General features: G+C 41.9%; 1 protein-coding gene across 2 annotated transcripts in view; it reads right to left on the minus strand.

Moving 5' to 3' along the window:
- cep104 (centrosomal protein 104) overlaps positions 1–24,547 on the minus strand; it is a 47,197-nt gene that overhangs the window by 18,636 nt on the left and 4,014 nt on the right. Inside the window, exons 5-13 of one of the 2 annotated variants that reach the window (XM_078254516.1) lie at positions 21,342–21,404; positions 18,164–18,240; positions 17,524–17,692; positions 11,444–11,599; positions 11,019–11,246; positions 9,989–10,204; positions 9,197–9,364; positions 8,177–8,350; positions 4,058–4,198 (exon numbers count right to left, since the gene is read on the minus strand). In XM_078254516.1, the coding sequence (XP_078110642.1) occupies positions 4,058–4,198; positions 8,177–8,350; positions 9,197–9,364; positions 9,989–10,204; positions 11,019–11,246; positions 11,444–11,599; positions 17,524–17,692; positions 18,164–18,240; positions 21,342–21,404 (1,392 nt within the window). Of the gene's footprint in view, positions 1–4,057; positions 4,235–8,176; positions 8,351–9,196; positions 9,365–9,988; positions 10,205–11,018; positions 11,247–11,443; positions 11,600–17,523; positions 17,693–18,163; positions 18,241–21,341; positions 21,405–24,547 lie in introns of both variants that reach the window. The other variant, XM_078254515.1, reaches the window with a different exon arrangement.

The raw sequence follows: 24,547 nt of genomic DNA on the forward strand, positions 1-24,547 counted from the left end.
AATGCCAATGGTGACAACATTGACTCAGCTGACTGGAGCTTACTGGCAGCTTGTTTGGGTGTACCGAATTTCCACAGAAAGCCCGGGAGGGATTGCTCCCCTTTCAGTTTGTCACACTGTAATTACTAAACCAAATGAATACAAATAATAATAAATAAAATAATACAGGCATTATACTGTCTATTTCTATACAGTACATGTACATGTGCTACATTAGAAGATGTGTTGCAATTGCTAATTCCAGATGGGAAGAGACAAAATTGACAATTGAAAAAATACAAAAAACAGCAGTAGTAGTTAACAGCTCTAGTATAGAAATCTGTGACCATCGATACCTACAGTGGCATTTTGTTCTCGATATAATGGAATAACTATCTCATTATGTCAAGATTTTAAAAAAAATTATAATAATAATAATGGCTTCTCCGGGAACCATCACCTTATCGTGGTGGAGAGGTTTGTGTGTCCCTATGAACCTGAGGGCTGTGTTGTCTGGAGCTGTGTGCTCCTGGTAGGGTCTCCCAAGGCAAAGTGGTCTCAGGTGAGGGGCCAGACAAAGAATGGTTCAAAAATCCTATGAAAAATCGAGGAAGGGATGAAGTGACCCTGCCCGGAGGAAGCCCGGGGCCCCCGTCTGGAGCCAGGCCCAGATGGAGGGCTCGTCAGCGAGCGTCTGGTGGCCGGGTTTGCCACGGAGCCCGGTCGGGCACAGCCCGAAAAAGCTACGTGGCGGACATCCCTCCATCCCATGGGCCCACCACCTGTGGGAGGAACCGCTGGGGTCGGGTGCGCTGCCACATGGGTGGCAGTGAAGGTCAGGGGCCTCGACGGACCAGACCCGGGCAGCAGAGGCTGGCTCTGGGGGACGTGGAATGTCACCTCTCTGTGGGGGGAAGGAGCCGGAACTTGTGCGGGAGGTGGAGCGCTACCGGTTAGATCTGGTGGGGCTTACCTCTACGCACAGTCTTGGTTCTGGAACCATACTCCTGGATAGGGGTTGGACTCTTTTCTTCTCCGGAGTTGCCCAGGGTGTGAGGCGCCGGGCGGGTGTGGGGATACTCACAAGCCCCCGGCTGAGCGCCGCTACGTTGGAGTTTAACCCGGTGGGCGAGAGGGTCGCCTCCCTACGCCTGCGGGTTGTGGGGGGGAAAACTCTGACTGTTGTTTGTGCATATGCACCAAACAAGAGTTCAGAGTATTCGGCCTTCTTGGAGACCTTGAGTGGAGTCCTGCATGGGGCTCCAGTTGGGGACTCCATAGTTCTGCTGGGGGGACTTCAACGCGCACGTGGGTAATGATGGAGACACATGGAGGCGTGATTGGGAGGAACGGCCTCCCTGATCTAAACCAGAGTGGTTGTTTGTTGTTGGACTTCTGTGCTAGTCATGGATTGTCTATAACTGAACACCATGTTCGAACATAGGGATGCTCATAAGTGTACTTGGTACCCAGAGCACCCTAGGCCAAAGGTCAATGATCGATTTTATAATCGTTTCATCTGATCTGAGGCCATATGTTTTGGACACTCGGGTGAAGAGAGGGGCGGAGCTGTCAACCGATCACCATCTGGTGGTGAGTTGGGTCAGGGGGTGGGGGGAAGACTCTGGACAGACCTGGTAAGCCCAAGCGGGTAGTGCGGGTAAATTGGGAACGTCTGGAGGAGGCCCCTGTCCGACAGACTTTCAACTCACACCTCCGGCGGAGCTTTTTCGTGCATCCCTGTGGAGGCTGGGGGCATTGAACCCGAGTGGACAATGTTCAAAGTTTCCATTGCTGAAGCTGCGGTGAGGAGCTGTGGTCTTAGGGTCTTAGGTGCCTCAAGGGGCGGTAACCCACGAACACCGTGGTGGACACCGGTGGTCAGGGAAGCCGTCCGACTGAAGAAGGAGTCTTTCCGGGATATGTTATCCCAGACGACTCCGGAGGCAGTTGCAAGGTACCGAAGGGCCCGAAGGGCTGCAGCCTCTGCCGTGAAAGAGGCAAAGCAGCGTGTGTGGGAGAAGTTCGGAGAAGACATGGAGAAGGACTTTCGGTCGGCACCAAGGTGCTTCTGGAAAACCGTTCGCCACCTCAGGAGGGGGGAAGCGGGGAACCATCCAAGCTGTGTACAGTAAGGATGGGGACGCTGTTGACCTCAACTGAGGAGGTAATAGGGCGGTGGAAGGAGCACTTTGAGGAACTCCTAAATCCGACTAATACGCCCGTCTATGGTAGAGGCAGAGCTGGAGGATGAGGGGGATTGGCATCAATTTCCCTGGTGGAGGTTGCTGAGGTAGTTAAACAACTCCACAGTGGCAAAGCCCCAGGAATTGATGAGATCCGTCCAGAAATGCTTAAAGCTCTGGGTGTGGAGGGGTTGTCTTGGTTGACACGCCTCTTCAACATTGCGTGGAAGTCTGGGACGGTGCCTAAGGAGTGGCAGACCGGGGTGGTGGTTCCCCTTTTTAAAAAGGGGGGACCAGAGGGTGTGTGCCAATTACAGGGGTATCACACTTCTCAGCCTCCCCGGTAAAGTCTACTCCAAGGTGCTGGAAAGGAGGGTTCGGTCGATAGTCGAATCTCAGGTTGAAGAGGAACAATGCGGATTCCGTCCTGGTCGTGGAACAACGGACCAGATCTTTACTCTTGCAAGGATCCTGGAGGGAGCCTGGGAGTATGCCCAACCAGTCTACATGTGTTTTGTGGATCTGGAGAAGGCGTATGACCGGGTGCCCCGGGAGATACTGTGGGAGGTGCTGCGGGAGTACGGGGTGAGGGGGTCCCTTCTCAGGGCCATCCAATCTCTGTACGACCAAAGCGAGAGCTGTGTCCGGGTTCTCGGCAGTAAGTCGGACTCGTTTCAGGTGAGAGTTGGCCTCCGCCAGGGCTGCGCTTTGTCACCAATCCTGTTTGTAGTATTTATGGACAGGATATCGAGGCGTAGTCGGGGTGGAGAGGGGTTGCAGTTCGGTGGGCTGGGGATCTCATCGCTGCTTTTTGCAGATGATGTGGTCCTGATGGCATCATCGGCCTGTGACCTTCAGCACTCACTGGATCGGTTCGCAGCCGAGTGTGAAGCGGCTGGGATGAGGATCAGCACCCCTAATCGGAGGCCATGGTTCTCAGCAGGAAACCGATGGAGTGCCTTCTCCAGGTAGGGAATGAGTCCTTACCCCAAGTGAAGGAGTTCAAGTACCTTGGGGTCTTGTTCGCGAGTGAGGGGACAATGGAGCGGGAGATTGGTCGGAGAATCGGCACAGCAGGTGCGGTATTACATTCAATTTATTGCACCGTTGTGACGAAAAGAGAGCTGAGCCAGAAGGCAAAGCTCTCAATCTATCGGTCAGTTTTTGTTCCTACCCTCACCTATGGTCATGAAGGCTCATGACCGAAAGAACAAGATCCAGGGTACAAGCGGCAGAAATGGGTTTCCTCAGGAGGGTAGCTGGCGTCTCCCTTAGAGATAGGGTGAGAAGCTCAGTTATCCGTGAGGAGCTCGGAGTAGAGCCGCTGCTCCTTTGCGTCGAAAGGAGCCAGTTGAGGTGGTTCGAGCATCTGGTAAGGATGCCCCCTGGGCGCCTCCCTAGGGAGGTGTTCCAGGCACGTCCAGCTGGGAGGAGGCCTCGGGGGAGACCCAGGACTAGGTGGAGGGATTATATCTCTAACCTGGCCTGGGAACGCCTCGGAATCCCCCAGTCGGAGCTGGTTAATGTGGCCCGGGAAAGGGAAGTTTGGGGTCCCCTGCTGGAGCTGCTACCCCCGCGACCCGACCCCGGATAAGCGGATGAAGATGGATGGATGGATAATGGCAACCAAAGCTGCTCTGGACTTCCAAACTGAGACTTTTGACTTTTAATTATCTAAATTTGGCTGCTGAGGCAAACAAAAGGTTGATTTTCTAAGATAACAAGATTATTAAAGTGTGATATTGAACTAACAATAACAGAACAGATAATTGCAACCACGGCCACTCTCGGCTTCCGCATCAGAGACTAAAATAATTCAGATTAATTAAGGACTTTAACATCACACACACACAAACTTGATAGATGCACTTAGCATAGTTTAGGTCTTTTACCATCATGACATTGTCCAGGGTGAAGCCAGAGTTCTCTGTACCCAGTTCAACGAGTAGCTTCTCGAGCAGCTCGGCCCGACTCTGAGCCAGACGAGCGGGGAAGTTGGATTTGAAGGGCTTCACCAACTCGCCAGGGATTACCTGTAGAGCGTGTACATCTTTCAAAGCAGCAATTTCCTAAATGAAGGACATGAGAAAGAGAGAATGGTCTTGACAGTCACACAATGTCATTTTAGACTTACAGTATGTACCTTTAAGTAATATGTGTGCTGTAAGCCACTAACAAAACATATCTTTGTGATGCTACACATGGTGATTTGTCATTCAACACAAGCATCTGTTAAAGAGACAAGTCATGACAGAGAATACAAAATGGCTCTTGGAAAACATTCTCTTAGTCGTTTGCCATCTTAGCCTCATCAGGTTAGTGGAATGTATGTCGGAAATGTGGGACACACACACACATGCACGCACACACAGACACACACACACACACACACACACACACACACACACACACACACACACACACACATTCCAGTTAGCAAAAGACATTTACCTACACTTACATACTGTACGTCACCATCACTCAATCCACCAGCCCAGTAACACTTTCTGGTCTCACTCACCAGTGCATATGAAAGCACCAACCCCCAGTACAGGCCACAAAAAACAAACACCACCTCTTCTGTATGGAACCTGCACTAGTTGCCCTGTTCAAGTTAAAGGCTACAAGGAGCCAGTCTAGCCAGCCAGAGAGACTACAACTTGGGGCTTGTTTAAAGGCTGGGGCAGAGCATGACAACACCTCAGACACCTGCTAATTCAACCTGTATTTCAAGCTACAGTACAGCACACTGCAGCATGCAAGCAGTGAGTCAATCTCTGAGGTCAATGCAATTTTAGTAAGGCTAACTTAAGAAGTTACACGCTCCTTTAAAAAAAATAATAATAATAATAATAATAATAAACACACTAAGATCTGCACACTCTATTTGATTATAATTGATTAAATACAGTTCACAGATAAACGTGCAGAAGTTTATTTTTGTATATAACTGTCCCTCCAGCAACTATAAAAGTCTCTCAGCCAGGTGAGTGGTGGAGCTCTTAAAGAAAAGAAAAAAAGAAAAATCAACAACCAACAAAACTGGCTAAATCTGAGAACTGAGGACTAAGACCCATACCACCAAAACAGCAACGCCCTTGGTTCAGCTACTCGCTTAATCAGCAGGGTGCGTGAACACACACAACCTCATTCATCATATATACAGACAGTTATATAGTTAGGTGAAAATGCAACACATGTATGAAAGGTGTTAAAATAATTATTCTTTCTACTAATACAGTGGGGGCATACCAACATTACAGGGTGAGTACAGGCTCCTCATTGGATTGTAAGTCCAATGAGGATTGTAACTGTATGAAAACAACATGGAGCGTTACAACTCAACCACAAATGGCACCCTTGGCTAAGACTTTACATTTTGCTGTTGGAAGGATGTCTTTGATCTGGAAAAACTAGTTTGAAGTCTGAAGGAAATGGCATTCTGATTGGCTGTTTATAATTCACAAGCAGGCACACCGTATGTTGGGTGTTACATCTTTCTTGGAAGAGTCATCTAGTTTCGGAGAAATATAGTTGCAGTGCATTCCGTTGCCCATATCTACAGAAATAGACTAAGCATGCACGGAAAATGTTTTCCAAAGATTGCCTTTGAAAGAAAGTTAGATTTCATTTTACACGTGAGCTGTTTCGTCTGTTTGCTTACTGTGGGGCGTGTAAATAATGCACCTTTTCTAATCATTGTTCTGAATGCAGACTTATGGGTGCTGTCTTCAGACTGATTTCATCTGAAGAAACGAAACGTGCTCTATTTAACTTTTACTTTTAACGATTAAAACCATTATCTGTATTTAAATGCACATAAAACCCCAGTTAAGCACACAAATAATATAATCAGTTTGTCCTGCAGGTGCAAGTAAGTCATTGTCAGTGAAGTGTTGTGTGTATTTATCTGCTGTGATTATTAATCATACCAATGACACCATTACTTTACTGACATACCGGTTATTTATGAAAGTGCTTACAGGAGGAACTCAGCCTTAGGATTAGCCAATTAATCAATCAGCAAAATGACAACAAATTGATTAATGGCTTAAGTCATTTATCAAACAAAAATGCCAAACCCTCGCTGGTTCCAGCATACTGAATGTCATGATTAGAATTCAAACACTACAATACAACTAAGCTTTTCTAAGAAAACTTTCTGCAGTATATCATTTCTCAAGTGTTAAATAATAGCACAGATTATTGTTTCTATACGTCGAGGACATAGCAAAATGTTTACATGATCTTATAGTGTAATTACAAAGCGTTTTTAACTCAACGAGAACAGTATTAAAACAACATCGAGAGTCACCACTCCGGTTTCAAACAACAAGTGTACCCATGTCTTTAACAGGAAGGCTTCTCTTTAGTAACCCGAGTGGTAGTATACAGTATAAACAATGATAGTACCAAGGACGCACGGTCAGCTTTTTACAAGATTTGCCTTTGGCGGAAAGTTCCATCCATCCATCTTCGTCCGCTTATCCGGTATCGGGTGGCGGAAAGTTGAATTTAGTTATTTGCAGTCCATGTCAAAATAATCGATTTCTTCTCCTGCATGTAAATACAGTAGATGCCAATATATTCAGTGAGTTCTATGTGTAGATATCATCTGTCAATATTAGTCATAGCATATCTAAATATTACAGTACCGCTTCACTGTGATTTCCTAACTTTGACATTTAAATCGACAGTATTTTCACCAATACCGATACAAGAAAGCCGACAGTAAACTTTTCTTCTTTTATATAGAAATCTACACGGTTCTGTGATACAGCCTATGTTAGATAGCACTGGCCGAAGAGGTGAATTTAAAGTTGTTTTTTTAAGAAATCCAACTTCTTTAAAAAGACAGTTCAGTAATGGAATCATTCTCTGCTTTAACGTAACCCAAAGGCTTAGAAGTAAGAGCGGTGTGACATTCACTCATTCCATCATTTCACCATTGAACTATGATCTAATGACTTTCTCACATTGCTCAACATTACTGACCATAACATATCCACCCTTATATGAATCATGACATCCTTTAGTATTTCATGAAAAAAATCTATTTACTTTTGAAACAGTTTATGAAACATTTCCCTCCTCTTTGATGCTGACAGTATCTTGTTCAACCATCTGCCTAAAGTTAATGTTGGGATCAAGGTCTACATGATGAACAAATGAGAATTTCTTTGTATAAGGAGCAATGCCTCTTATATGTGTACTCCCAGCTCCTGAAATTCTCAGAGTAGTATTGTTGTTATTTGATATATTTTAACGAAGAGGAGCACTGATTCAGCATCAGACTTTTTTCTATCTTTTTAGCTTCAATCACTGATGTATAAAATAAATGCCGTTTTATCTTCCCTGTCCATTCTCATAGCTTGCTACTCAACTAGCTTCAGTCTGTCAAGCTGGTGACATTCCACCTAGGTCAGTGATGGGCTTGTGGGAATTCAGCTAAAAACTGAAATACTAAGTAAACAACAATGGTACTTATACTTATATACTATATTCTCTTATTGTCCTTGAATATTATCATTGCACCATGCTTCAAGGGCCTTTATATGTGCTAGATAGGAGGCATCACCAAGGGGATCAGTTTATTTTGTTATGTATTTTAGGTTTGCCGTCATGCTGTCTTATTAACTGTTCCACCCTTGAGAGTCTTGCATAGGCCCACCTAATGGAATTTGTATTTGTTACAAGATGACAGGCGTTCCACATAAACAAATGAGATTATCACCAGGGACATCGGCAGCCTTTTTAGTACATTTTATGTTGTTTTATGGAGTAAAAAATAAAGAAGGTGCTGAGTTTTAAAAATGATCAGCCAAACGTTTTCACAGAGCTTTACACAAGTGAAGATGTGGGAGGGAGTAAATGCAGATTGCAAAACCATCTTCTCTTCAGTCAAAGCAAAGCTGCTATGGAGGCAGAGGGTGAATGACAAGAAGCTAAGGGTCAATGGAAAGAAACTGGGGCCAAATAAACATCTTCGTCAGTCCAGTGTGTTACAATACCTGTATGCAGGCAATGGCCATGCCCCGGAGGCGGCTGGCTGAGTCTCCAGTCCTGGCCAGCAGGTTGGGCCAAGTCTGATCTATGCAGTGAGTCAGCTCTGCCCGGCCCAGCCCCAGACCTGGGATCAGCTGGCTCAGCAGTAGCTGCAGCAACTTCAAGGAGGCGTGGAAAACCTAAGGAGAGAGCCAGTGGACGTTTAGCTCCAAACTTAGTGGACTTTCCAAGAAAAGCTAGCACCACGGTGATGTCAATTAGCAGAAAGGCTAGACTTGGTAATGTTTATTTGGATTAGGTTTGAGTATGCGGATGGAGAGTGACAATCAGTAGTTGTGAATGGACACATCCACCAGACAGTTGGAAAGTTTTATTTTATTTTTTACAGTTCAATTTCATTACCAGCGCATTATCAATATTTGGGGAATTTTGTGTTTGCAAGGTAGATTTAGACTGGAAAGGCACAAGGCACAAACACCCTGGGCTACATTCACACCCAGGATGTAATGACATGACATGCAGCTTAGACCTAAGAAAGGTCTATTTAGCATGAACTAAAATGAAGCACATTGGTGGAGCAGCAAATTAACCCGTTGACTTCTTAATGGAGCATTTTGTGTATCAATGTGGCAATGAAAATAAATCACTAGAATTATTGCGGCACTGCTCTTTTCATTAACATACAAGCTGTAGCCGACTTCCAGAGAGGGGTTACAAGGCCATCCTTGTCAAAACTGTTTGTTAAAGGAAGCCAGCTCTGGGAGAGAGAACTAAGGTTGCACATGGGACAGGGGGGACATTGTTAAGAGTGCGCATGTGTGCTTATGATTTAACTACATGAACGCTAGTTCTGTTTGTAACAGGAATCCAGAGAACATGATTTATAGAAGACTTTGACAGTGACAAAGTAAACATATCCATAATGCCTTAATAGGGCTGCTTTACTGGCAGAAGTTTCTGTTCAATTAACGTGGCCATTCACAGCATCCACACCAGGACAATTTTCTTTTGAGGACATGACTCACAGATGACACTTTATCCAGAAGGGCCTTCTTGACCAGAAAGACTGCAGCTCTTATCATGTTTCTTAGCTCCTCCTTGGGGGTGGTGGGTGATAACTCTGAAAGCTTCTTGTACACAGCCAGGAGAGCATCCTCCCTGTAGGACCAGGTTTTAGAATACGCCTCAGCCACCTGGAAAAGAAGAGAGGGCAAAGATTAGCATAAACAATATCACATATATCAGTTATGTGGGTTATTACAGCAGATGTGGAAAGAGATTTGCATATATGCACAGTGTATAGAGATCATATATTACAAACTCATATATCTGTCAAAATACATTTATTAACACAAACATTTTTGAAAAGGATCCCTTAAAAGCTGCGCTAATCAATATTTCTTATATTATCATCAATTAATTAAATGACTATGTGGAATGTGAAATATTTTGCCATGAAACCTAACATTTTTCAGCCCACAAATTACACTCTCAGCAACCCAGTTTCCAGCAGCTGCAGGCAAATGTTTTCAGCAAAAAAACCTCTGATAAAACCAACTGTACGATACCTGCCCAGCACCACACGGCAGACAAGACGGAGTTAGAAACTAGCTTAAACAGAGCTGAGCATCTTGCAGCTACAGAACTAGATATTTTTCTCAGGAGTTGATGGAAACCAAAAAAGGAGAGTGAATATTAGATTCATTGGTGCGGGTATGCCTGTATTTTGAATTTTCTTCTCTCTGGTGGACAAACTATGTAATGTTTACACCTTTTTTTAAGTAACTCAAACATATATTTGGTATTAGTATTAGTACCAGGCTTTCTCCAAAGACTTCAATTGGAAGGCCAGCCTCTCTCTGGGCCTTCTCTGTCAGGGGCTCTGGCTCTACGCTCATCTCAGGGCTGTGTGGAGTCTTTTTGGCGTCAGGTTGGTGGGAGAGCTGCTCTGCAGGGCTCAGAGTGGCCTCCACAGGCCGTTCTTTCCCCTGAAGGGCTGGTAGCGGCCTCTCATCATAAGGCACACTGGTACCCTGTCAGAACAAGACAACAGCATTGGTATTTAAAGCATGGGATACAAAATGTACATACAGAACACAATTTATATTTAATTCGTAGGTACACCTTCTATTTCTCAGCACAAAATAATACATTTTCCAGAGATCCCTCTGTTCAAAGAAAACTCATCTACACTTTCAAGTCTGAAGAAGATAGATAGAGATCCTTTTTAAAAATGTATCATCTCTACCCTTGTTCTTTTCACTAACTCTCACTAGCATTTGATGACTGAATAGGTCAATCCTTCAACATCATAATGACAATGAATGTTTAACCCCATCTATTCAAACCCAAGCTGCACTGTCTCCTGCGCCCCAGGGCCAACTGGCACCATGCTGCCTCGTACAAGGCTCAAAGCCCTGCCTTGAGGCCAGGTTGGCAGGCGCTGGAGGCAGCCAACTGTTGCACGCTTTTAATTAAATAGTGAAACCCAAACCTGCAGTAGGGCCGGTCTCAGTAGGTGGTGAGTAAAGCATAAAAGCCCCCGCTGGTCATAATCTCCCTGTGTGCTCCATGTTCCAACACTACAGAGGCTTAAGGCAGGAGACATATTCCCAAGGTACGACAGTAAGCTAGGTTATTTTTACAACAATAAAGGAATTCATGCAAGCAGAACAAGTTACAGGTACAGCTGTCTACAACTGGATCATTAATGAGAAAACACTGGGTCCAGCCATATTGCCTTCATAGTAACTTTTTTTAAGTGGGTGCATGTGTTGGACATGTTTAATGCTGTTTAAAGATGTTTTGATGTGTTGCATTATCAAAGCATTTGATAAAGTGTCTTACGTCTATCTTAGGTAGAGCAGCAGGGGTGCACGGTGTGTCAGGTTGGCTGCTTAGTTTGGGCAGAACATTTTCTGCGTCTGACTGTTTGTTCTGAGGAGCGTTTGTTTTTTTCCCCTTCCTGAATGTGTCTGTGGACACAAGCGGCTTGGTAGGGACTGAACAGTGACCTGGAGAAGGTAGAAGGGAGGGAGGATCCTGGGCTAGGGATGAATCTGCAGCCTGTGTTACCTAGTGACATGGTGGAAAAACAGAACAGAATTCAGTTTAGGAAGAATAAGTCACAATTTTTCCACATATGCCATCATTTCTCTTCTTGTTTAACACCAACACCTCGGACAAAGATATTTCTTTTCCATCACGCACACAGTCCCTCTGCTGTTACTACACAGGTGAAGCGCCATCATCAGTAACCGTTGACCACTGACCATTGCCATGTCCAGCAGGTTGTGGACTTCCAGCTGCTGGTAGACGCTCCTCCTGTACTCCTCCATCAGCTCCTTCTTCTTTTTGGCCAGGTCATAGTCTTCCTTTTCGATCGCACATCGCTTCTCCACATCATATCGAGCCAAACGCTCCCCCACCTGAAAGAGCCCGGGAAAAGAAGCGGTAGACACAGTGAGCCTTCACTGTATGTTTAGACAGGTACACATGGCTGTTGTATGAGTCTCCTCATGGTCTCACGTCTTCGATTCACATCAGTGTGTGCCTAGATTGACTAAAACTCTTTTTCTAGCAGTCTAGAAAAAGTTCTCTGCTGATAGTTTAAGGGATTGTTTGCCATCATCTGTATTTATCTTGGAGGTGAAAGTAGAGCTCCTGCTGATATATCTACTGCATTTCATTACACAAATCATTATTTTCACATTTGGAAAGATACTGTTCTGATCTGTTTTGGTCCTGGTCTAAATTACAATTTCATCTGGTGTTGTTCTTGGCGTGGTGTTTTCTTAAAGAATAACTCCAGTTCATTACAACTTTGATCTTATTTTCATGCTAATCTTGTACTCACCAAGTTAATTGCTGAGATTAAGGAATGTAGTGACATTACTAAAAAGAAGTTCAACAGGGCAAGAAACATAAGCAGTCAAGGGATGGGCATTTTATGTAATTTCAACATTCATGTACTCACATTGAATTATATTGAGTACCCGAGTTGGTTACTCGCAAAAACAACTGCGAAACAGCCAGTGAAGTGATCCCGACTGGTCCTGGCTAACGCCGCCATGCTAACCTGCCTAACTGCTAACGTTACCGGAGGACCAGGCAAGCGGCCATGGCTATTTACAACGTGTAGCCTGTTCAGCGGCCGCAGCCAACAATGCTGAGTTATTTTAAGCCAAGAGAGGGGCTGTAAATCGGGAAGAGAGGACCGTGAGTTTGCAGTGTGTTTAGCGATTGTTGCTGTAATTCTAAGCCAATAAAGTGTGTTCAGTCGGGTGGAGAGGACGGCAAGGAAGTGTTGTTTTTTAGCGGTTCCTACCATAATTCTAAGCCAAGAAAGTGCCTGTCAATATAGCCAGCATCTAACGTTAGCTACTCCGCTGTGCTGTGAAGTAATGTCTGGCTATGTGAGACAAGCGTCTAGCAACGGTGTTGTGGATGTTATGTTGTGAACCCTTCAAGTCTGGGGAGGAGGGGGAGGGGGAGACGACCTTCTCCAGTATTTTGAATTTGTACTGCAGTAACTATTTTAAACACTAGCTGTCAGTATTACATATTGCACCTTTAATCTGGCTAAATCCTCATATTGTTTACAACCTGTCTAATCGTACAAATGCTTTTTGCCACCTTGGACCTCACTGTACTGATGTCACTGTGTTAACAGAGCAATTTAGTCAATTACTTTGGTGAGCACAGAGTTATCATAACCAATAGAAACAATGGCCAAAACTACAAAAATAAGACTGAAATTGTAATTATCCAGAATTGAGCTTGAGCTGGTTTGGAAATGGACTTGACACAGGCAGTGTGCCCTGCACAATAATACAGCCCTGGTGCCGCATAATAGTGAGTGTGCCACATGGTGAATCATTAAGGCTGGAAATATGACAACAACTTCCAGTAAGTCAGGAAACGCCATAAATCTGTAATAAGTTGCTAATCAGGTGCCAAACGACACAGTCTGAACATCAACGCTTTGTGATTCTTTACTCTCTTTGGACAAACTTTTGGTGTAATAAACACGGTTTCTCCTATTTATATTTGGGATCTCTAGAAGGAAATCAACAATAAAACATACAATAAGTAACACATCATAGCACAACAAGTTAAGATTGATGTTAAATAAGATGCAGTTATTGCAGTTAAAATGAATAAGCTAGTTTAAAAAGGTGGGTCATGGAGTCTAGTATGCAGATAATAGCGGGTAGTGAATTCCAAAGTTTAGGTGCTGCATGGGAGTTACAATGGGGCAAAAAAGTATTTAGTCAGCCACCAATTGTGCAAGTTCTCCCACTTAAAAAGATGAGAGAGGCCTGTAATTTTCATCATAGGTACACTTCAACTATGAGAGACAAAATGAGAAAAAAAATCCAGAAAATCACATTGTAGGATTTTTAATGAATTTATTTGCAAATTCCTCGGGAAAATAAGTATTTGGTCACCTACAAACAAGCAAGATTTCTGGCTCTCACAGACCTGTAACTTCTTCTTTAAGAGGCTCCTCTGTCCTCCACTCGTTACCTGTATTAATGGCACCTGTTTGAACTTGTTATCAGTATAAAAGACACCTGTCCACAACCTCAAACAGTCACACTCCAAACTCCACTATGGCCAAGACCAAAGAGCTGTCAAAGGACACCAGAAACAAAATTGTAGACCTGCACCAGGCTGGGAAGACTGCATCTGCAATAGGTAAGCAGCGTGGTGTGAAGAAATCAACTGTGGGAGCAATTATAAGAAAATGGAAGACATACAAGACCACTAATAATCTCCCTCGATCCGGGGCTCCACGCAAGATCTCACCCCGTGGGGTCAAAATGATCACAAGAACGGTGAGCAAAAATCCCAGAACCACACGGGGGACCTAGTGAATGACCTGCAGAGAGCTGGGACCAAAGTAACAAAGGCTACCATCAGTAACACACTATGCCGCCAGAGACTCAAATCCTGCAGTGCCAGACGTGTCCCCCTGCTTAAGCCAGTACATGTCCAGGCCCGTCTGGAGTTTGCTAGAGAGCATTTGGATGATCCAGAAGAGGATTGGGAGAATGTCATATGGTCAGATGAAACCAAAATAGAACTTTTTGGTAAAAACTCAACTCGTCGTGTTTGGAGGGGAAAGAATGCTGAGTTGCATCCAAAGAACACCATACCTACTGTGAAGCATGGGGGTGGAAACATCATGCTTTGGGGCTGTTTTTCTGCAAAGGGACCAGGACGACTGATCCGTGTAAAGGAAAGAATGAATGGGGCCATGTATCATGAGATTTTGAGTGAAAACCTCCTTCCATCAGCAAGGGCATTGAAGATGAAACGTGGCTGGGTCTTTCAGCATGACAATGATCCCAAACACACCACCCGGGCAACGAAGGAGTGGCTTCGTAAGAAGCATTTCAAGGTTCTGGAGTGGCCTAGCCAGTCTTCAAATCTCAACCCCATAGAAAATCTTTGGAGGGAGTTGAAAGTCTGTGTTGCCCAGCGACAGCCCCAAAACGTCACTGCTCTACAGGAGATCTGCATGGAAGAATGGGCCAAAATACCAGCAACAGTGTGTGAAAACCTTGTGAAGACTTACAGAAAACGTTTGACCTCTGTCATTGCCAACAAAGGGTATATAACAATGTATTGAGATGAACTTTTGTTATTGACCAAATACTTATTTTCCACCATAATTTGCAAATAAATTCATTAAAAATCCTACAATGTGATTTTCTGGATTTTGTTCTCATTTTGTCTCTCACAGTTGAAGTGTACCTATGATGAAAATTACAGGCCTCTCTCATCTTTTTAAGTGGGAGAACTTGCACAATTGGTGGCTGACTAAATACTTTTTTGCCCCACTGTATGAGGTTATGCTGAGGTTGACGGGTGGTAGAGCCAGTAGAACTGCTTTTGTCCTTCCTTTGTTTTACGTCTTTTCACATATCTTGTGACACCTGACATACTGAGGGTGTAATGACAAGGCTTAAGGTAGGGATGGGTGTCAAACTAAAAATGTTGATGCCGATACTGAAACCAATACTGTGACTTTGGTACTGGTTCCTGAACGATTTACGATACCAATTTTATAAAATCCATTTTAACAAAAAAGGAACTACAACATTACGGCAAAAGTCTTTATTTATTTTTCAGTTCCTACTACATGAGCCCCGTCTCTATGCGTAACGTAGAGTTTTGTAATGTTGGACAGCAAATTACAAGCATTATTAGATCTTGGTAGAAGCACTGACGCTGATGAGATTTGCTCCTTAGGTATTGGAATTTGGTATTGAAGGACGAGGCATTTTTCAATACTCAATACTAAGGAGGCAATTCGGTCGGTGCCTAACAAGTATTGAATTCAGTACCCAGCCCTAACCTGAGGACCATCCCTGCAGCTGTTGAGCTCATTAAGAATTCATGGTCCGCATGGTAACGCTGTATACAAAAGATGTCAGTAACAGGAATCTGAACAATGTTTAACAACTACTGTTACAAACTGGGGAAATATCACTGGATATCTGGAGAGGAAATACAAGCCTCACAAAATATTGAGATTTTCATAAAAGAAATTATTATCAGTAGCAGTGGGTGGAATGATGATATGTGAAGCTGAATTATTTCCTTACTACGATAAATTTGGTCATTGTTTGCAAAGTAAAAAAGAGCTGGCAAAAGCCAATACAGATAAGGGGTCCAGAACAGTGGTGGAATACATTTTCAGATTCAGAAGTAAAAGTAGCAATGCCACAATGTAAAAATAATCCACTAGAAGTATAGCCTGGAAATCCAGACCCAAATCCGAAAGATTAAGGGTCTGGCACTGAGTAATGAAAATGGCCCAACTCGAGGGGCGGCACCAAGCATGCATTTGAAAATCTCACTGCACGCAATTAGATAACACTACGACCAATCACAACAATACACGGGGTGACGTATCCAGAGCTCCATACACTTAGCTACCAGCGGAGCGAACTGGTAGATTAAACTGTCGTCATCTGTTTAGCTCGCCTCTGGCCCGCCTGTATCAGATACACCGATGTGATTGGTGCAGCTCGGCTACAAGGGCATAGTTAATGAGCATCATTACTCAATGCCAGAGTGACTCGCTGAGCAAATTCAAATTGTGCTCTCGCGAGAACTCGGGATTTCCAGGGTACTAGAAGTAGAGTTCTGCATTGAAAAAAGAAAATAAGTAATATCAGCTAAGTAGTAGTGCTCATTGCAGTATGACCCTCTATCACTGTGTATTTGTTACATAATATAATAGTGGATTCCTATTATAGATAAATTCATGTGTAAAAAGCATTTTAATGTTGTAACTGGTCGAGGTAGTGCTAAGGTCCACTATGTAACATACTGTTGGGGTAGTAATAGTAGTAGTAGTAGTAGTAGTAGTAGTAGTAGTAGATGTAGTAGTAGTAGTAGTAGTATCTATAAAAATGCATCATATTTAATAAAGTCATCATATGTTTTGTGTGTAAAATCTTATTCTGCTGAGTAAATACAAATAAATGTAGTGGATTAAATAGTACACTTTTTCCCACTATGATATAGTGGAGTATAAAGCTAGTAGAAATTGTATTTATGCACAGTTCTTGAGTAAATGTACTTGTTTAAATTTTCTAGAATAAATTCTGAAGGTAGAGATCCCCGTATTTTCCCGGAATTTTCTGCCAAAATCTACTTGCCTTTTCCTGGAAAAAAAAATACTTCCAGTAACCAGGGAACTAAAGCATATGTGTGCTTGTGTGTCTGTGCACCTGTGTGTTCACGTTCTACTTGAAACAAAGGCACATTCTCTAGACAACATTAACACAATGCAACTGTCATAGCTTAGTCCAACCTTAAATTGCTGTTATGATAATATACCTGCATCAACTGTTCTGAGGCAGCTCGTCCCTTTACTTTTCACACTAAAATTGCAGTTTACAGTCCAGCTGTGTGGGGAAAATATTCTTTAGAATGAATAACTGTGAGTGAATGAAGCAGAGTGCAAAATCTGTAAGTGACTTAAAGGAATAATTCAACATTTTGGTGAAATATGCTCAATCGCTTTCTTGCCTTCAAGAGTTACATAATCACATTGACACCATTCTCATGTCTGTGTGTTTAGTATAGAGCAAGAGCCAGTTGGCGATTACTTTAGGTTAGCTTAATAATAATCTTGTAACCGTAATTAAGCCTTTTTTGATCTTTTGAATGCCTTAAATATTAGTTTTTGTAAAACGTTTTCAGACTGTGAGTAACACATAAAGAGACAACACATCCTGGTATTTTTGGTGCATACTGCTCAACCATGAGAGCAAATATTTGGTGTCAATGTATTGTAGCCAACCAGTCTGCCTCCCAGCAGCTAAAGTACCTTTTGCAGGTCTGCAATGGCCTGCTTCAGATTCTTAGCCTGCTCGTATTTCTCCTGCCGGACCATGTCCTGCTTCTTCTGGTCCAGAAGTCGGATGATGTGGGCAACTTCGGGGTCCTGGTACATGTCGAAGGCCAGGTCGTCCAAGGGAGAGATAGACTCACATTTACTGGGGGCAAGACAGGATACAAAAACAACATTTTAAACATTGAAACATTTCTTTCGTTCTCTCAGGTCTGAGCTTGTTACACTTGTGCAGTGTTGTAATAATATAAAAAAACAGAATAGCCGAATTAGTCTCTAAATTCCCTTGAGATAATGCCAGTGTATAGTAAAATACTTGTGTCATCATCAGTTACATGTGCTCAGTATTGTGCAAATCCTGATCAAAGGGGAAAAACACTGACCGACCCCCAAGAAGTGAGACCCTGAGGTGAACCGTCCCTTGGGGGTTGATTTATAAAAAAGAAAAAAAGAAATATTTCGCAATGTGTTTTCCTCTTTGTACGGGCCGCCACCTGCATTGTCTTCAAATGTGAGTGACCTTGAATGCCTTATTGGTTGGCTTCCAGACTAAATGGCTTTGAACAATGTTATTGTCACAAGACAAAGAAACCCGGGTTCAATGGCCTAGCCTCACCCCATGAAGGTCGAGTCCAAGGCGGCTTCCAGCTGGGTACTGTTGAGGTAGTGTTCGATCAGCTGCTCTCTGCTTGGCTGGGGGTAAACAGATGGACAAATTACACACACACATGCATATATACACTCTTGTATTACTGTGCTCAGAAAGATCTGATAATTGTTTTCTAAAACAATTAGCTTTAAGGTGATCTTCAACTTGACCCTTTACCTTAACCTAAAACTGACCAAAACATCGTCCTTTCAAAAGTGAGGATCACTCAGAATTTACTTTAAAAAAAATCTTTGGACCTTAAAATGACAGTAATACAGGTACACTTATATACACACACACACACACACACACACACACACACACACACACACACACACACACACAAAAACCCAAATCGAATCATTAATCAGCACCTCCAGGCTACAGCCATACATTGAAACTTGTAATCCAATACAGTACGTACACTGCGAACATCACCTGAAGTGTTAAGCGGCCAAACATTAGGAACAGGAAATAGTGTCTACTGAAGACATAATGCTGTACTTCATGAGGACCAAATCAGCATTTAATATGCAAACTTCCTTCCTGTTCGTTAAGTAGGAACACAAAAAATACTGCAGACTTATCTATGTAACGTATTTATCTTAAAGCTGCACTTTCATATGGCTCTTTGTAGTTTTGCTTATTTAAAGCTAATGTACTTGCACTTACTACTTGTTGTCTGGAGTTTGAACCTTCAGGGTTGAAAGCACTTCATTGTAAGTCGCTTTGGATAAAAGCGTCAGCTAAATGACATGTAATGTAATGTAATGAAATGTAATCATACACTATGTAGTTCTTCTGCCTGAAATTATAAGCTAAAATATTTTCAAAGAGGATAAAAAAGCAGCCAAATATGTTTTAATATGTCACTATTTTAGATAGTGGAATGTTATTAAGAGGAAGCAAAAAAGCTATGATGCATAGACTGATGGTTTAATATGTTACTTATAGCATAGTCTATATCCTCGATGTTCCACTTCCGGGATTACTCCGGTGCTGCAGGAAATTCCGCCAGATGCATATCTTTTCACCGATGTCTGTTTAATTCAGCATTCTTTGTGATGGAATTTTAAACTCCGGCGGATTCATGAGGATGTTAACTGCAGATCTCTGCATGGTAAATTTAGACACTTAGCTAGACTATCTGTCCAATCTGAGTTTTCTCTCGCACGACTAAATCAACTTTTGAACGTACACGTTTCACCAAAACAAGTTCCTTCCCGAGGCTAGTTCGCAGCGGCTCCGTGCGGAGTTTAGCGCTGACCATGACGATTGTGATTGGTTTAAAGAAATGCCAATAACCCAGAGCACGTTTCTCTCCCATCCCGGAATACTATGTGGACTAGCCACACCCTCCTCCGCAGAGTGTGGAGGACGGTCTGGCAAAGCGAGACTACTTATAACATAACATGTAATATTTTTTTAAGCGTTAATGTCACATTATCTTCATCAGTCATCAACACCGATTAGCTCTGATGTTTTTGCACTGGCCATAAGCACATTTTTGTTTTCATGATCAGTTTAGGCTGCCTCCACTCAATTATGATAGAGGTGAATGGAATTTAGTCTGCAGTATGCACATCATTTAAAAATAATAGCAATAGCATAGCAATAGGCAGTCCACAGGCAGTGATTAGTTTTCTGAAACTACTCTGCAACAAAGAAAAATAGCCCCTATGAAAAGTGGTTACGATGTGTTGGGTAAATAATTCAGCAGGGCACCTCAAAGTTACCGGAATAACACACCTCTAGGCCTTTTTCCCAGAGTCCATTTTGACATATCATGGTACTTAATGGAAAAACTAAGAGAAAACCTTTGATCTCCACAGAGCAGATTATATATGATGGAGACTTGATGGAGGACATGAAGGCAGATTCAGCATCTCTGTGACAGCGAAAAAGATTCTATTTACCATCAACCATCACACTTTTTCAATGATGTAGCTATGATCACCATGAACAAAATTCCATACACCTCCATTGCATTGGAGTAGATGCAGAAATCTCAAGACAGATCTGTGTGGCTAGATACCCCCTATAGGTAAGAGAAAATATGTGTATTTCTTCATACTTTGGATGATCTGACACATTTAAAGCAGCACATACTTAAATAAGCTTTCTCTCTATATCCATACCACAGTGTCCCTCCACAGGACAAACGCAACTTCCACTCACAGAACAGATATAAGAGAACAAGCCGACCCTCCAGGCAAGATCACTGCTGTGGTGGAGGTGCTCAGAGTCAGATTAGTGGAGCAACAATGCACAGCCTGTTCACTGGAATCTGTGCAAGTGTGTGTCTGTGTGTGTTTGTGGCCTCCAAAACCTGTCTGTCTGCAAGGCTATCTAATTACACATGCAAACTAAAGGCCTCCTGTGTGATAACATACTGTCCTCCCTTTGTGTCTCATTACTACATTCCTGACACATATACATGCACCTACGCATACGCACACACACACACACACACAAAAACCCAAATCGAATCATTAATCAGCACCTCCAGGCTACAGCCATATATTGAAACTTGTAATCCAATACAGTACGTACACTGCGAACATCACCTGAAGTGTTAAGCGGCCAAACATTATAAGAACAGGAAATAGTGTCTACTGAAGACATAATGCTGTACTTCATGAGGACCAAATCAGCATTTAATATGCAAACTTCCTTGGATCAGTCAATACTAATAAATACTACATAAAACACCCATGCATTATCTAGTTATTGTACTGGATTTGCATAGGTATAATATGTCCTTCCCCATTAGTATTGCTACTTTGAATTCTAACAAAAGAAATACAATTTATAACTTTGCACAGAGCCAATAAAAGCATAACAGGAAGAGAAACATGATCAGAATATTTGTTTTGTTTTATGAAGTTTTAGGAAGAATAAATAAATGATATATAATATGTGAGGAACACTTATTTCACCTGTTTCGTTTGATGGACTTGTTTCCCATTTTAACATGCCAAAAGTTCAAAGTGTCAGTGGATGGATGAGGAAACATCAATCAACCCTTTTTTAAGTGACTGATGACTGAGCAATGTCTCACAAAACCACAGCACAACAGCCCCACCTAATGCTGTGTGGATGAAAGTACTGAGATGGGTGACGGGTGAAGAGAGAGCTCACTTACAATAGTGTTAAAAGCATTGCCATCCAAAGAATCTCCCAGAACATTAATGGCAACCAAAGCAACCTGAAATCATAAACAGATGTTGGTGAGGTGGTTGAACAGAACAGCGAAAGAAAATAAAAAAAATGAATGCATGTGGTAAATGGGTGTAGTGGGAGGTTAATAATGACATATTTTACTGCAGTTTAAAGGATGAGGCTGGTGATATTCTATATTTGTATTATTATCAACAAATCACATGAAAAGCCCGGGACCAACAATGAATTGATCCTACTAACAAGTACTGCCTGTGTAGACAAAGCCTAATCTAAATTATTTCTCATCAGTGATGAACACACACTAATTTGTTTGGAGTCAATCGCACATACACCGTCCTGCTGCTGTTAATACTGATTTCAGCACCAAATGTGTATTAATCCGCTACTGAAAGTAGTACTCAACAAATGCACTATTTACTCTTATTTATGTAATGTGTGACAAAAACAGCAGTGCCCGGCTGTTTGAGGAAATTATTTAGCCTGATAAAAAAAATGAAACTATATATGTGAGACCTGTTGTTATAGATTGAAATCTTTAGCAGAAACAAATGGGGCTTGGGACTGAGTGCCACAGACAAGGGAGGGTACTGAGAGACGGACTAACACATTGTTGGTTTAAGTCTTTTTATGGGATTTGTTGACAGTAAGGAGAATACAGAAGAACCAGCCTCATCCTTTGAGTAAAAAAATCTGCATAATCTATTACAGTTTTTTACAATCAATAACATCCTTTTGTCCAATCTGTATTCACATTTTCAAAACTCTAAACACAATTAGCCCAACATTGGTCTGTTCAGGCCATACCATTAACACAATTCATGTTGTTACCACAAAATATGCAGCATTGAGAAGACACGTCGGTGAGGAAGAAACGCCATCAGGAAAAGGGCTACCGTTGATTTGCCAGGTCAGAGTGGAGCAAATATTACAATGTGTTCTGCAATCTCAAGTGCTGGTTTGGTCCTGCAGAAATGCCAGATTGGTCCCTACAACAGTGATCGACTTCTTTTGTTTTTAAATGACCTCCACCAACGACTGGTGCCAGAAGCAGAGAGGGAACAGGTTGGAGGAAACACGAGGACATTTGTGATTGCATGGGACAATGTAGCATTTCACCATGCACATGCAATCACAAACTGGTTTGCGGCCCATCCAAGAATGGTTTCCCTTTTCCTCTCCCTTTGCTCGCCTTTCCTTAACCCATTGCGGAATTTTGTTCTTCCTGGATGTGGAAGGTCTCAAGGATCATTGGTCTCTGCTGGATGCAATGGATGCTGGATGCAGAGACATCTCAGCTGATGACTGCCAGGGCTGGATAAGGCATGCCAAGCGTTTCTATCCAAGGTGCATAGCGAGAGACGACATACTGTAAGATGTGATGTAGATGAGAACATGTGGCCAAATGCTGAAGATCGCAACAGTACTGTGCTTTTTTGTTTTGTTTTCTCTTCTTTCTCTTCTTAATTTCAAAAATCAATGGATTTCATATTGTCAATTATATGCAGATAGAACTGAAACATGAAAAGTAATGCAGTTTTTTTAATGCCATCAACTGTTAGTATTTAGAAAGTCATTGTGTTCCTCTTGGGGGGGAGGGAGGAGGGCGCTAGTGTTTTGACCGAATGATTTGATTTTGAGTCAGGTATGTCATGTTTTGATAGAGTTAGTGTATGAACAAAACGTTGTTGTTTTTTTGCATTTCGAAATGTAGAGTTGGTATTTAATGAACAAAATGTGGTTTGGAGCAGACCACATTAACCTATTTGGCTAATTGTGTGAGGTCGGTGTGTTACTGTGTTAAGAGTTTTGAAAAAGTATCTTAAGTATAGGTAAACACTTGTTAGCAACTGAAAAAAAACTGTATAATCAAACATAATCTATCATAATCTATATATTACTATAATTTTCTCTCAATCCACTAAATGATCATACAACTAATCATTTTGTACGCATGCGCTTTTGAAAATGCAAATTAAGCTTATGCCGTTGAGGATATAATTGGCAAGATGAATAGATAAATGTATTCTCAAGAGTGTCTACTAAAGCAGTTTTTTACACACATTTCAAGGGAAGCCACTCAATTTAATATTGGAAGGCAGCAACAGAACACGTTTGAATTAAGCTAAAATGTATGTTTTCTTTAACATACTGTATCTATCAGCCACATTTACAGTCTTTAAAATGTTCTCATGTCACCAAAACACATCATTATAATGACACTTTAGGGTGGGGGTGCTCTGGTCTGCGTTGCTATTGAATACCAGGTTTAGTGCTATGGAGGATATATTTATTCATAACTCAAATTGAAAGTCCAAAGAAAGCGAAAGCGAGATCAAATTAAAATTTATTTTACCAATACCAAATATTATTATTTTTACTACGCTACTAGGAAAAGTCATGCCATAATTGAATTTAAAAAAGAAAAAGGAAACTGAAAAAGCAAAAGTTGAAATGTAAAATGATAATTTGAAAATGTAAAGTGCAATGTAAAAAGTCAAATTTAAAATGCAAAGCTTAAATATAAAATGCTTAAACTGAAATCTTTGAAATCTATTATTGATTGAAAATCGCAATGGAAATAAGAAGAGAAACATCAAATATGAAACTCAAAATGTGAAATGGAAAAGCTTAAATGGAAATACTTAAATTAAAATCTCAAATAGAAAAAAAGGGGGAGTCAGCCCCCCCTGCTGTCCATAAGGTGCCTCTGCACCCGTTTCGTTTCAGACCCTCCCACCAGCCTTTGGGCCACGCCTCCTCATTTGCATACACTTTTGACATACGCCAAATCCAAATGGAAAAGCCAAATGTTAATAAATCCTAATGGAAAAGGTGAATCTTAAAATGTCAAAGGGCAATTGCCAAATGTAAAATTCAAAAGATAACATTTCAAATTGAAAATTATAAAGTGCAAAGGCTAAAATAAAAAAAATCTTTTTTTCTATTTGAGATTTCTTTTCCATTTCACATTTTGAGTTTCATATTTGAGGTTTCTCTTTTCTTATTTCCATTGCAATTTTCAATCAATAATAGATTTCAAAGATTTCAGTTTAACTATTTTATATTTAAGCTTTGCATTTTAAATTTGACTTTTTACATTGCACTTTATATTTTCAAATTATCATTTTACATTTCAACTTTGCTTTTTCAGTTTCCTTTTTCTTTTTT

This window comes from Sander vitreus, chromosome 7, assembly GCF_031162955.1.
Source record: "Sander vitreus isolate 19-12246 chromosome 7, sanVit1, whole genome shotgun sequence".
NCBI lineage: Eukaryota > Metazoa > Chordata > Actinopteri > Perciformes > Percidae > Sander > Sander vitreus.